Genomic DNA, 12259 nt, shown 5'->3' with positions numbered 1-12259 from the left:
CGCGTGGAGGTCCAGCGGAGCCTGTTCTCCTGAGCTCGTGCTCGGACCAGCTGGCGAGGAAGCCACTCTCCGCACCCGGACGAAGCGAGCCTCCGGCCTTCACATGCGGAGGGGTCCGGTGAGCTCCGGAGCCTACTCACATGCGGAGGGGTTCGATGCGGAGACTGGACCTCCGGATCCTAGGCCATCGGAGCACAGAAAGAACCATCCAAACAGTATTTAAATTAATTATTAAGTTGATTATTTATTTAATTACGACTTTAACGATTAACCCGAACTGCTCTGATAGTTTTGATACGTGTTTTGTGTTTAAGATTAGAATACATGCATTTCAACATAATACATCACAATATAGCTTAATAAAGAACGAGTAATTAACATTATATTACAAGTTCTTTAAACATACAATAATTTTCAACAATTTACAGCAAAAGAGAAACAACAACTACGCAGCGGAAGAAACCTATACAACAAAAGATAGAGCGGTGTCACATGCCCTTAGGTACCGTCCCAAAAGCACGACCTCCTAAGTAGGATGAACTACTCTTACCTGCCACCCTGATCGGCAGGCATGAAGTAGCCAAAAATAACCTCTTCCTCGGCAACAGCAATACCTGCATCAACTTAAGAGCGACACCCTGAGTACGAAGGTATTCGCAAGACTTACATAATATGTGTATGTAATATTCCGACTCCAAGGATTATGCATTGAGTTGTTAGTAAGGACAGACCATAAAGTTAAGTAAAACATATGTGGTAAGCAACCTAGATATATATGTGTGAGCACATATACTTAACTAAACATGCTATTCTACCCTGCAACAACCAACTAAATATAAATAAAACTGTAATATAACATAAGTAATTGAACATATAAGTAATTGAACCAACTCGTCCATCACCATAATAACCGAACCATCAACCACATATCCGAACCATCAACTACATATCCAAACCATCACCCACAAACGAGAACTCTACAACCGGATACAAATTAAACAATAGCATGCCTATGACCGAGAGCGCGGTAGTTTGAGCTGTTTATACACCATGTAGGGGATACTCTTGTGCCCACACAACACGAGGACCATACGGCTTGTGCCACCTGCTAAAGTGCACACAAGGGGTACTCGTGACAACTTTTCTCAACCAGTCCCAACCGTGTGGATCGTGCATCGCTCGACGCGGTTGTACTAGAACTACTCTCGGAGCAAACTAGTACCACTTACACCGTCGATGTTCAGGCCCACAAAGCCACAGCTGCGAAGGTATTCTGCTCGCATTACCATTAGATCGGCATGTGGTCAATAAGGTAAGTGCTAAAGCCAACTACCTCGACGATCGGTCTTAAACGATTCAAGCGATTTACGGTGCCCAGGTTCCTCTCCCAGACTGCCCCCATGACTTACCTTCGAGGCAAACGTCACCCCTAACACCGCTCATATCTCTTCTTATACTCACCACTCATCCAACCAGCATCCACATAACCATATACGTGAATAAGTAGTAAGTCCTTCCGCGAACAACGGTCGAACCATTGCACGTCTTCTATCGAGGACCCATGCATTGCTAAGCATTTCGATCGACTCTTAGACATTTACCATATTACAAGGCTACAAGGATATAGATAGACAATTCAAAGTAGAGATTATGCAATCAATATAGGTTCTACCCATAAAAAACCCAACATTGACTCCCTATATATGCAAACCTATACATAAGCATAATTTATCAATATTTAGATTTCATTCAATTCGACAAAGGTGCAATATGATGGATACTTGCCTTGATGCACTGGCTCAAATAGGTGGGGCGCGTCTGGATCGTCCTCGGCATCCGGGATTGAAAGCGCATCTAGCCCCTATGTGCGGTTTTGGTAATTAATGACAATACCTATGGACTAACAATGGTGTTGAATTTGTTAGTAGGTTCTTCCATAGGTGATGCATAGATGAGAGATATGCATGAGCTCTAGGTGAATGGAGAGATTGAAAATACATCAAGATGAATGAGCTCTAGGTGATGCTTGGGTAAGTGATGACAATGTCTATGGACTAACAATCATATTGAGAATTGCTATTAGGTTATTCCATAGGAGATGCATAAATGATGAAGTATGAATTCTTTGAGAAATGTCATGAGTTCAAAGAATTGCATAAAAAAATATTGAGATTTTAGTGATGCTCATAAGAAGAAGAAGAAGCTTAATAAGATTAGTAATAAGCTTGAAGGCTAAGTTACTTGTGGAGATTAAGTAACTAAAGGTATGACTTGTTAATAGAGTTTTATGGACTAACCCGTGTGCTATGTGTTTAAGAATGAGTGGGGTTATGTTCTATATGAAGATTGACAGTATGCATTAATGCTAATAAGTTATTTGTGGAGATCAAGTAACTTAAGGTATCAAAGTTGTCATTTAAGTGTTATGGACTAATCCATGTGCTTTGTGCTTGAGAAAGTTGGGGTTAGGATCCATAAGAAGGTATAAGTTGAATTGAAATCATATGTGCAAAGAGTGAAGAACAAGAGTGGACTCCATATTTGATAAAGTGAATTCCTTGAATATGTCGAATACAAAATGGTTTCTATGGCAAGACAGTGAAAGACAAGCAAGACTCGGCTACGATGGACCATCCGGTGGTGAAGGGTAAGCAAATGGTTTGGTGCTGAAGGACCAAGGTGGTGGTGAAGAGTGAGTGAAGACTTTGCGCTGATAGACCGTGCGAGGCCATGGGAAGCTATGGATGATTCACATCAATCATATGAAGAATCAAGAAGAGATGGAGTGAAGAATATATGGAAGTTGGCAATCCTCAAGGTTTGAAAGAAAGAAGCGGTACTTGAAAGTTTTCAAATGCTCAAAGTGGTTTAAACTAGTTTTACCTTTGAATTTGAGTATAGATATGCCGCACTATTAAGAGGGATACAACGTGAGCTAATTGTCGTGTCTCAGTGCTCAAGAGTTTCTAACCAAACCCAAGTGAGAGTTCTTTTTTAAAAATCCAGAGCGGAAAGTGTGAAAGTGTCCGAATTGGGTTTTGGAGTGTTCCTAATTTGAAACTATATGTTTTAGGTCATGAATTCAGTTGGAATGTGTAGACTTCTTAATAAGCTTTCTATAGAGTCCAAAATCGTCGGAATCGGACTCCGGGATCAAAAGTTATCACCTTTTTTCATAGGTCAATTGTGCTGAACTCGGATACTCCGGTGAAGGCTGGATACTCTAGGCTAGCCGGAGACTTTGAGTGAGTCTCTGCCAGAGGCTCTCGGTTTGGGCTGTTCCAGTTGACCCGAATACTCCGGTGCACCCCGAAGATTTTGGGTAAGACCAGAAAAGTTAAGTAACGGTTAGTTTTTTGAAGTGGGCTATTTATATCCCCTCACCCCTATCCTTTGGGGCTGCTGCAAGGGTACAAAAGAAACACTTTTTAGAGCCAAAAGAACTACATCCCACTCCATTCTAGTGTGTGATTTGAGAAGAAAAGTGAGTTGGATTGAGAGATTGGAAGATTGAGTGTAAGTGAGCTAAATCCAATCTTGAGCACTTGAGTTCTCGGCAAGAAGTTCGTCGTCGTGTTTGTTAATCTTGAGCACCCAAGGTTGTGGGTTGCAGCGGAAGTTTGTGAAGGGCTCGATTTCGCCTCCGCAAGGGAAGAAATCAAGAGTGGATCGAGGAAAGCGGTTGAAAGAGACCCAGTTCGTTGGAGCTTCCTCAACGGAGACGTAGGATTCACAGTGGTGAATCCGAACTTCGCGAAACAAATCTTGTGTCTCCTCTCTTGTTTCTTTACTTTTGAGTTCTTGCTCAATCTTTGTAAATATTGCTCGATCTACTTGTTTGTGTGTATTTGAGTGTAGGTTCTCCGTGAATCTACTTGGGATCATCTCTGGAAACACACGACATCACTTAGTTTGAGCTAGAATTCTCTACCCATCCTTTATATTCAGTTTCGGGCTCAGTTCTATATAGAACCCGGAGAATCCGGACTTTACCGGAGATTCCGGACCTGTACAACCCGGAGTGTGCTAAATAAGTGTGCTGAACAGTGTTTTCAGTCTTTTTCAATTTAAGTTTTATTGTATATCTCTTACTAGAATTGAATAATTTTTGTCACCTTAGGATTGTAATTTTCACACTTATTTAGGGTGATTGTGCACTAGTTGAGCCTAGTATATTTAGATTTTTTTTATTTGTGAAAAATCCGTTAATTTATATTCTGTTGTAAGTTTAGGCCAACGGTAAAAGAGGACAAATTTTTGTAAAAATACCTATTCACCCCCCTCTAGGCGACATCATTGTCCTTTCAGGGATCGACAGATCAGCATGCTCTATGAAACATAACGCGTGCAATGATAAGCATGAACGAAATGCAACAATATGCATAAAAATATGCTAAAAGCATAAGACATGCGAAGGAACAACAAAAATTGCGATCGAAACCACTTCGGAAAAGTATTAGGAGGCCGGAGACTCCGGGTTGACTCGGAGACTCCGGGTTCTGGACCCTCCGGGCCATACTCCGGGCCAAGCTCTCGGTTAACTTCACCACCTAGCTTCAAATTCGGATTTTGACCAACCAAATGCGTATCCAAGCCATGGGAAGCCTAGAGGACTTACCCAAGGTGCTTTACCGAGGTTGGGGACCGCCGGGAGAAGGAGGAAACGGTGGAAAATTGAAGAACTCCGGTGTTCCTTGAGCTTCAACTAAGAGCACCAAAAAGACAACAAAATCGGCTCGAATCCTTCAGGAAAACAAAAATGAATTGGAGGAATGGATAGCTTATGAGCTCGTGATCGTAATGGTACCACATGCTTACCTCCACTCCTTCTCTTGAGCTCAGATTTGAGGGAGGAAGAGAGAGTTTGAGAGAGAGGGGGATGCTCCTCTTGCCTTGGCCGGTTGGGGAGCACAGAAGAGCACGGTGAGGGAGAGAGGTGAAAGGACAATGATGTCGCCTAGAGGGGGGGGGGGTGAATAGGCATTTTTACAAAAATTCAACCCTTTCTACCGTTGGCCTAAACTTGCAGCGGAATATAAACTAACGAGTTTTTCACAAGAGAAAAACCTAAATATGTTAGGCTCAACTAGTGCACAATCACCTTAAATAAGTGTGGAAATTACAATCCTAAGGTGACTAAAATTATTCAATTCTAGCAAGAGATATGCAATAAAACTTAAATTGAAAAAGGCTGAAAATACTGTTCATATGCCTGGAATTACTGTTCATCCGGAGTATCCGGTGTAGTCTGGATACTCCGGTGTGTACAGGTCCGGAAACTCCGGTAAAGGCCGGATTCTCCGGGTTCTGTACAGAACTGAGCCCGAAACTGAATATAAATGATGAGTAGAGAGTTCTAGCTCAAACCAGGTGATGTCGTGTGTTCCCGGAGATGATTCTAAGTAGATTCACGAAGAACCTACACTCAAATACACACAAACAAGTATATCGAGCAATATGCACAAAGATTTGAGCAAGAACTTAAATGAAAGGAAACTAGAGAGGAGACACAAAGATTTGTTTCCCGAAGTTCGAATTCACCACCGTGAATCCTACGTCTCCGTTGAGGAAGCTCCAATGAGCCGGGTCTCTTTCAATCGCTTTCCTCGATCCACTAGCTTTATCTCTTCCCTTTCGGAGGCGAGATCGACCTTCACAAACTTTCCCGCGGCTCACCACACGCACGGGAGCTCACCGGGCAACACCTAGCCGGCTAGGAGGCTTCACCTCCAAGAGTAACAAACGCAATCGAACTTCTTGCCGAGAACTCGAGTGCTCAAGAATGGATTTAGCTCACTTGCACTCAATCTTCCAATCTCTCAACACAACTCACTTTTCTTCTCAAATCACACACTATAATGGAGTGGGAGAGGTTCTTTTGGCTCTAAAAATGTGTTCTTTTCGTGCCCTTACAGCAGCCCCAAAGGATGGGGTGAGTGGGGTATAAATAGCCCACTCCAAACAACTAGCCGTTACTGTTTTTGACAGAACTGACCGGAGTATCCGGTGAACACTGGAGTATCCGGCCCTAAATCCAAATACGGCGTCAGAACGGTCACAGAATGTGTCAGAACTAGCCGTTACGCTCTTTTCTGGACTTTTACCGGAGTATCCGGCCTACACCGGAGTCTCCGGTCGACACTTAACCCAGAAAACAGCCCCGGAGACTTCCCGGAGTCTCCGGCCACTCCAGGTACCGGAGTATCCGGACTTCACCGGAGTATCCGGACTACACCGGAGTCTCCGGCCTTTCCAGGTACAGGAGTATCCGACCTACACCGGAGTCTCCGGCCACAGCACAGCAGACCTCCGAAAAACGGCGATAACTTTTGATTCCGGAGTCCGATTTCGACGATTTTGGACTCTATGGAAAGCTTATTCAGAGGGCTACACATCCCAACTGAATTCATGACCTAAAACATATAGGATCAAATTAGGAACACTCTAAAACCCATTTTGGACACTTCCGCACTTTCCGCTCCGGACTCTTAACAACAAACTCTCACTTTGGGTTTGGTTGGGAACTCTTGAGCACTGAGACACGACAATTAGCTCACGTTGCATCCCTCTTAATAGTGCGGCATACCTATACTCAAATTCAAAGATAAAACTCGTTTGAACCACTTTGAGCATTTGAAAACTTTCAAGTACCGCTTCTTTTCTTTCAAACCTTGAGGGTTGCTAACTTCCATAAAATCTTCACTCCATCTCTTCTTGATTCTTCATATGATTTATGTGAATCATCCATAGCTTCCCATAGCCTCGCACGGTCCATCGGCGCAAAGCCTTCACTCGCTCTTCACCACCGCCTTGGTCCTTCGGCGCCAAGCCATTTGCTTGCCCTTCACCACGGATGGTCTATCGCAGCTGAGTCTTGCTTGCCCTTCACCGTTTTGCCCTAGAAAACCACTTTGTATTCGACATCTTCAAGGAATTCACTTTTTCATATATGGAGTCCACTTTTGTTCTTCACTCTTGGCATATGTGATTTCAATTCAACTTATGCCTTCTTATAGATCCTAACCCCAACTCACTCTCAAGCACAAAGCACATGGGTTAGTCCATAAAATCTAAATGACAACATTTATATCTTAAGTTACTTGATCTCCACAAGTAACTTATTAGCCTTCATGCATATTGTCAATCTTCATATAGAACCTAACCCCACTCATTCTTAAACACATAGCACACGGGTTAGTCCATAAAACTCTATTGACAAGTCATACCTTTAGTTACTTGATCTCCACAAGTAACTTAGCCTTAAAGCTTATTGCTAATCTTATTGAGCTTCTTCTTCTTCTTATGAGCATCACTTAGAGCTCATTCATCTTGATGCATTCTCAATCTCCCCATTTACCTAGAGCTCATGCATATCTCTCATCCATGCATCATCTATGGAACAACCTACTAACAATCTCAACAACGTTGTTAGTCCATATGTATTGTTATTAATTACCAAAACCACACATAGGGGCTAGATGCACTTTCAAGAGGGCAGGTGGGGCTCATATGGAGTCATACCCATTCGAGGTCTTCGGCAAGCCGATAATGAAATACATCCCAATTTCCTCCCACTTCCAGGAAGGAATGGGCAAAGGCTGAAGTGTACCGGCTGGCTTGAGGTGCTCAGTCTTCACTCTTCGGCAGACATCACACTCAGCTACATATCGAGCGATCTCTCGCTTCATCCGAGTCCACCAAAATCGTGGCTTGAGGTCTTGATACATTTTTGTGCTCCCTAGATGAATGGATAGCAAAGAGTCATGAGCCTCATCAAGAATCTTCTTCCTCAATGCTTCGACCCTTGGAACCACTAGTAGGTTCCCAAACCACAGAACACCTTGATCATCTCTAGGAAAGCATACGGCCTTGCCGATCTTCATCTTCTCCCGGATTTGGGCCATGCCCTTATCATAGTTTTGAGTTGCTTTGATATCGTCCAAGAGAGTGGATTTGATCTCCAAATTGGCAAGGAAGCCATCTGGAACCATTTTGAGCCTAAGCTGGCGAAAATCATCACAAAGTGTAGCATTCCCGGCCTTGACTCTAAGGCAATGACAATGAGCCTTCCGACTTAGTGCATCGGCGACCACATTTGCTTTGCCTGGATGATAATAAATCTCCAGTTCGTAATCTTTGATCAACTCGAGCCATCTTCATTGCCTTATGTTCAGATCAGCTTGAGTGAAAATGTACTTCAAACTCTTGTGATCTGTATAGATATGACACAAGTTCCCCATCAGATAATGACGCCAGATCTTCAAAGCGTGCATGACTACAGCCAGCTCTAAGTCATGTGTCGGATAATTCTCCTCGTGGCGCTTCAACTGTCGTGAGGTATAAGCGACAACCCTACCTTCTTGCATAAGGACACATCCGAGGCCCATGCGAGAAGTGTCGCAATAGACATCGAAACCCTTGCTCATATCTGGCTGAATGAGAACTCGAACGGTCGTGAGCAACTTTTTCAAAGTCTGGAAAGCGGACTCACACTCACTTGACCACTCGAACTTGTTGTCTTGTTTCAGTAACTTGGTCATTGGCTTGACAACCTTGGAGAAATTCTCGATGAACTCACGGTAATAGCCCGCAAGTTTGAGAAAACTCCAGATATCCGTGACATTCTTGATTGACGAATGAGTCGGTAAGTAGGGCTGTTGCCCAAATGGAGGGAGTGGTTGGTTGGGTCACATGTGGAGCCCACATGTTAAGGAAAAAGTTCATTTTGACTACGAATTTCATTCTTTTCCCTGCTGATTTTTTTTTCTCTCATCTAATTGGCTTTTAACCAAATGTTTATTTTCCTTTTATCAATTGGACATTACATTTTAGTGTGGTCTACTCACGTGTAGGATCGCGTGGCAATTGCAATATATTCTGGTTAAATTAAAATATATGAAATAACATACGTTGCAAAAGGTGTTATTTGGAATAATAACATTGATCAATTCGTCCCAGCAAAATCCACTGCAAGTGTTGCTCTCAGATCACATTGAAGGTAGCCTTGATTGGGTTTGCATCGTGCAGATCCAGTGGAACTATCTTAACCTAAAGCATATATCATGTCTACCTCACGGAGTCTAGTCCAACGAGGATTGAAGGGGTGAGCACGTGTTTGTCAGGAGGTCTGTGAAGAAAGAGTGGTCTTGTACCAAGACCAATAATTTACCCGCAGGGGATCACATTTCTGCAGGATAGAGCAAACAGCAGTCACAAGATCAGCATCTGCCGTTTCAGGATCAGAGTTCTTCATTGCTTCAATAGTTCCTTTGAGTTCATCTGAAGGCTGCAAACCCATGCGAAGAAGATCGAGCAGAAAGCTCAAAGCAAACACACAACTCCAATTATTCTTTAGGACCTTGAGACAAACACCGGAAATGCGCTCGTCAGCTACTAGCAAGTTATTCTCACCCTTGTATAGACCCTTGAGGTATCTCCAGGGGCATTCATTCTGAGGGTTTGCCAGAATGGCCTCAATTGTGTAATCTGCTTCTGAATCACGCATCGCTGTAAGGCCACCAAGAAGCGGTGATCTTGTTATTACAAAGTATCTCTGTTGCAAAACAAGTTTAACATACTTCAGTGCAAGCTAAATGTGTGATCTAATTAATCAGCAGAATAAGGCACTTGGGAGGCAGGAAAAGTGGACAAGATAGAATGTAACAGGAAATATTAAAGTCAGAAATAGTCACAGAATGAATTCGTATGTCACCGTGGTATGCTGTGGTCAACTCTATCCAGCTTTGACCACTAATTACATAAAGTTATCTCAGTTGGCCAAATGAAAACGGTACCAACATGTTTTCTGTGAAAATACTCCTAAGATACTATATTTTTATAATAAGATTTACATATGAGATTGTAACATTTCTAAAACATCGTACATTTATAAACAAAGGTACTAAATCGAGAACAAGTGAAATCAACACAAAATGATCAATGAAGCTCAAATGATGAAGAGAATTAAAGAGCAAAATTGCATATTGCACTATAAAATTTTAAGAGCAAATAAGCAAACCGACTGACCTGATTCCAAGCTGAATTATTGAAGACATCTTCCTCAAGTAGATGGTTGCAGTACTGCAGTTCACCCTCCCATCCACCCAATGCTTGAAGAACCCACTGCATTGTAATAAAGCAATCCCATTATTAGAACAAAGGTTTTCCAGGTATTCATAGCTTAGCTTAGTACAATACCAAATGTGGGGAAAATTAGTATGCACTAAAATGAGATAGGCATACCTGCCTATGAGACCAAGCATGGTAATTTTTAGCATCAATAGCAAGTATCTTCATTGTGAATTCATGTTCTTTATTTGCAACATCTGGCCCTAATTTCTCAGCGAGCCATCTCTTGTGATGCCTGAGGAAAATAAGAGTTGGACCCTGGAGGGTTAGTGAGGATTTCCCCAACAAAGAAAGCAGATAAATAAATTTAGAATTATGAAAGTCTTGCCCATTATTCATGCAAAACTCCACAGCCACCAAATATGAAATTAGTATATGTGAAATACTAAATGCAATGTAAGTTTTAAAAAATGGAACTCACCAGATTTGGTAATTTTTCGGATTGCTTTCAGCTAGTTTGTCGACAAAATTCATCTCTTCCAGTAAATCAGAATCCAGTGCCTCCAGAATAAGGCGCCTGAAATGCCAGACCTATCAAGCAAACAAATATTTCTGTAAAGTCAAAAAGGCTAACCACCAAAAGGATTGACTGATATCATGAAATACATGACACAAACGTAAAAAGCGCGGTAGCAATAGCACAAAAAGCAATTCCCTGATATTACACAACACCTCGTTAGGTTGTTGAGCCCATTATTGCTCAAGAATAATGTAGCATACTGCATCGAAAACACAACACAGGAGAAAATTATGCCCGTGCAGTATACTGTGGCAGTGTGGCCTTCTAAGAATATCATGGACGATGATAAAGTATGCCATATCAATGGTAGACTGTACAGTCAACATCACAGTTTCTAAAAACAACAAAAGGTTACCCATTTGGCTGGTTTACATGGAAACTCCAACTTTTTAAAATTGGTTCCACGTCCACTGTTTGTTCCTACGTTCTATAGTAGTGTTGCATACTCATAACTGGACCAGAATAGTGTACTGGACCAGAAACTATCTCCATCGTAGCCACTCATGCTCGTCACTACAGTTCTACTTAATTTCAGTCAAAATTATAACTAAATAGTTGAACCTCCATAGTAAAAATTTAAACTTTCCATACAAAAAAATATCACTTAAACCATAGAGACTTTAAGTTCCAAATAATCTTGTGAAAAATAAAGGGGAGGGAAAAAAAGGAGAGATAGGAGCGTGTAATTCTCACGGTGTAGTTGCCGGGGTTGAGCTCTATGGCCTCGGCGGTGAGGCGGAGGGCGCGGGGGCTGCGCTCGCCGGGGAAGTAGAGGGCGCGGAAGTAGTCCATGACCTCGCGGAAGTCGTCGCGGTAGGCGATGGGGACCACGGGGCTGGGCCCGTCGTCCTGCGGCACCGGCACCACGTCAGCCAGCTCCGGCCAACCGCCGGGGCCGGACTCAGCGTGCTCCATGGGCGATCAGCCTAGTTCAACACCCGATTTTTTTGGGAAAAAATAAACCGCACCCGCACCTCGTGTCGGGTGGATCGAACTCGCGCGCTGGAGACGAAGAAGAACCTAATCGAACAAGGAAGGATGGATGGATTGGATTGGATTGGATAAGATGCGCACCACGAAGCACGCGAATCAATCGGATCAGGTTAGGGTTCCCTACCAACAGAAGGAATCGATACCAATCTGGCAATTTCCTGGATGGATCTCCACTCCACGCCAATTAGATACCGGCCGGTAGTGGGGGAGGACGCCGCCGCCCTTGGCCGCTAAGGAGTCGACTAAAGGCTCGCCGCCGGCCGCTGGGCTAGGGTCCGATGCGAGGGAAGGCGAGCCTCAGAGCAGAGGCGGCGGCCCGGAGTGAGCGGGAAGGCCTTGCCGCCCGCTGTGCTCTCTCTCCTCCTGAAAGCGCTGGCTCGCGATGGGAGGACCCACAAGTCAGTGAGGATTGAAAAGAACAACACGGATAATCATCCCCTTCTAGTAGCAAACGGCGAAGAAAAAGAAAACCGGAAGTCTTGGGATTGTTCAGTTCATGGTAGCCTCCTCGCCAGCATGAGTAAGTCTCGTCCTGTCAGCGTTCGCGAATCGAATCGGCTCTCTAGTGGTAGCAAAGCATTTCTTTATATTCTTGCTCGGCAAGACGAGTCTTGCCCG

The 12259-nt window shown here is 43.4% G+C and overlaps 1 protein-coding gene across 1 annotated transcript; it reads right to left on the bottom strand.

Annotated features, from left to right (window-relative positions):
• Positions 1-8910: 8910 nt before the first annotated feature.
• On the bottom strand, positions 8911-12056 carry LOC133897141 (protein farnesyltransferase/geranylgeranyltransferase type-1 subunit alpha-like). Its single transcript, XM_062337731.1, has 6 exons — positions 11766-12056; positions 11342-11668; positions 10550-10659; positions 10243-10363; positions 10027-10122; positions 8911-9553 (listed from the first exon to the last, which is right to left on the bottom strand). Exons 2-6 carry the CDS (start codon positions 11561-11563, stop codon positions 9119-9121), a joined length of 984 nt encoding a protein of 327 aa, XP_062193715.1. The 5' UTR covers positions 11564-11668; positions 11766-12056; the 3' UTR covers positions 8911-9118.
• Positions 12057-12259: the final 203 nt, after the last annotated feature.

Source organism: Phragmites australis, chromosome 17, assembly GCF_958298935.1.
Source record: "Phragmites australis chromosome 17, lpPhrAust1.1, whole genome shotgun sequence".
Classification (NCBI taxonomy): domain Eukaryota; kingdom Viridiplantae; phylum Streptophyta; class Magnoliopsida; order Poales; family Poaceae; genus Phragmites; species Phragmites australis.
Note: the sequence above shows the minus strand (reverse complement) of the source record. Positions and strands in the feature narration are given on the sequence as shown.

What these genes read in the sequence shown, in the direction of transcription:
- LOC133897141 (XM_062337731.1), bottom strand. Translation starts at nt 11,563, where the DNA reads ATGGAGCACGCTGAGTCCGGCCCCGGCGGTTGGCCGGAGCTGGCTGAC. An exon ending in CCGAAAAATTACCAAATCTG is followed by an intron (nt 10,364 to 10,549) that starts GTGAGTTCCATT and finishes TATTTTCCTCAG; the next exon opens with GCATCACAAGAGATGGCTCG. An exon ending in ATGCTTGGTCTCATAGGCAG is followed by an intron (nt 10,123 to 10,242) that starts GTATGCCTATCT and finishes ATTACAATGCAG; the next exon opens with TGGGTTCTTCAAGCATTGGG.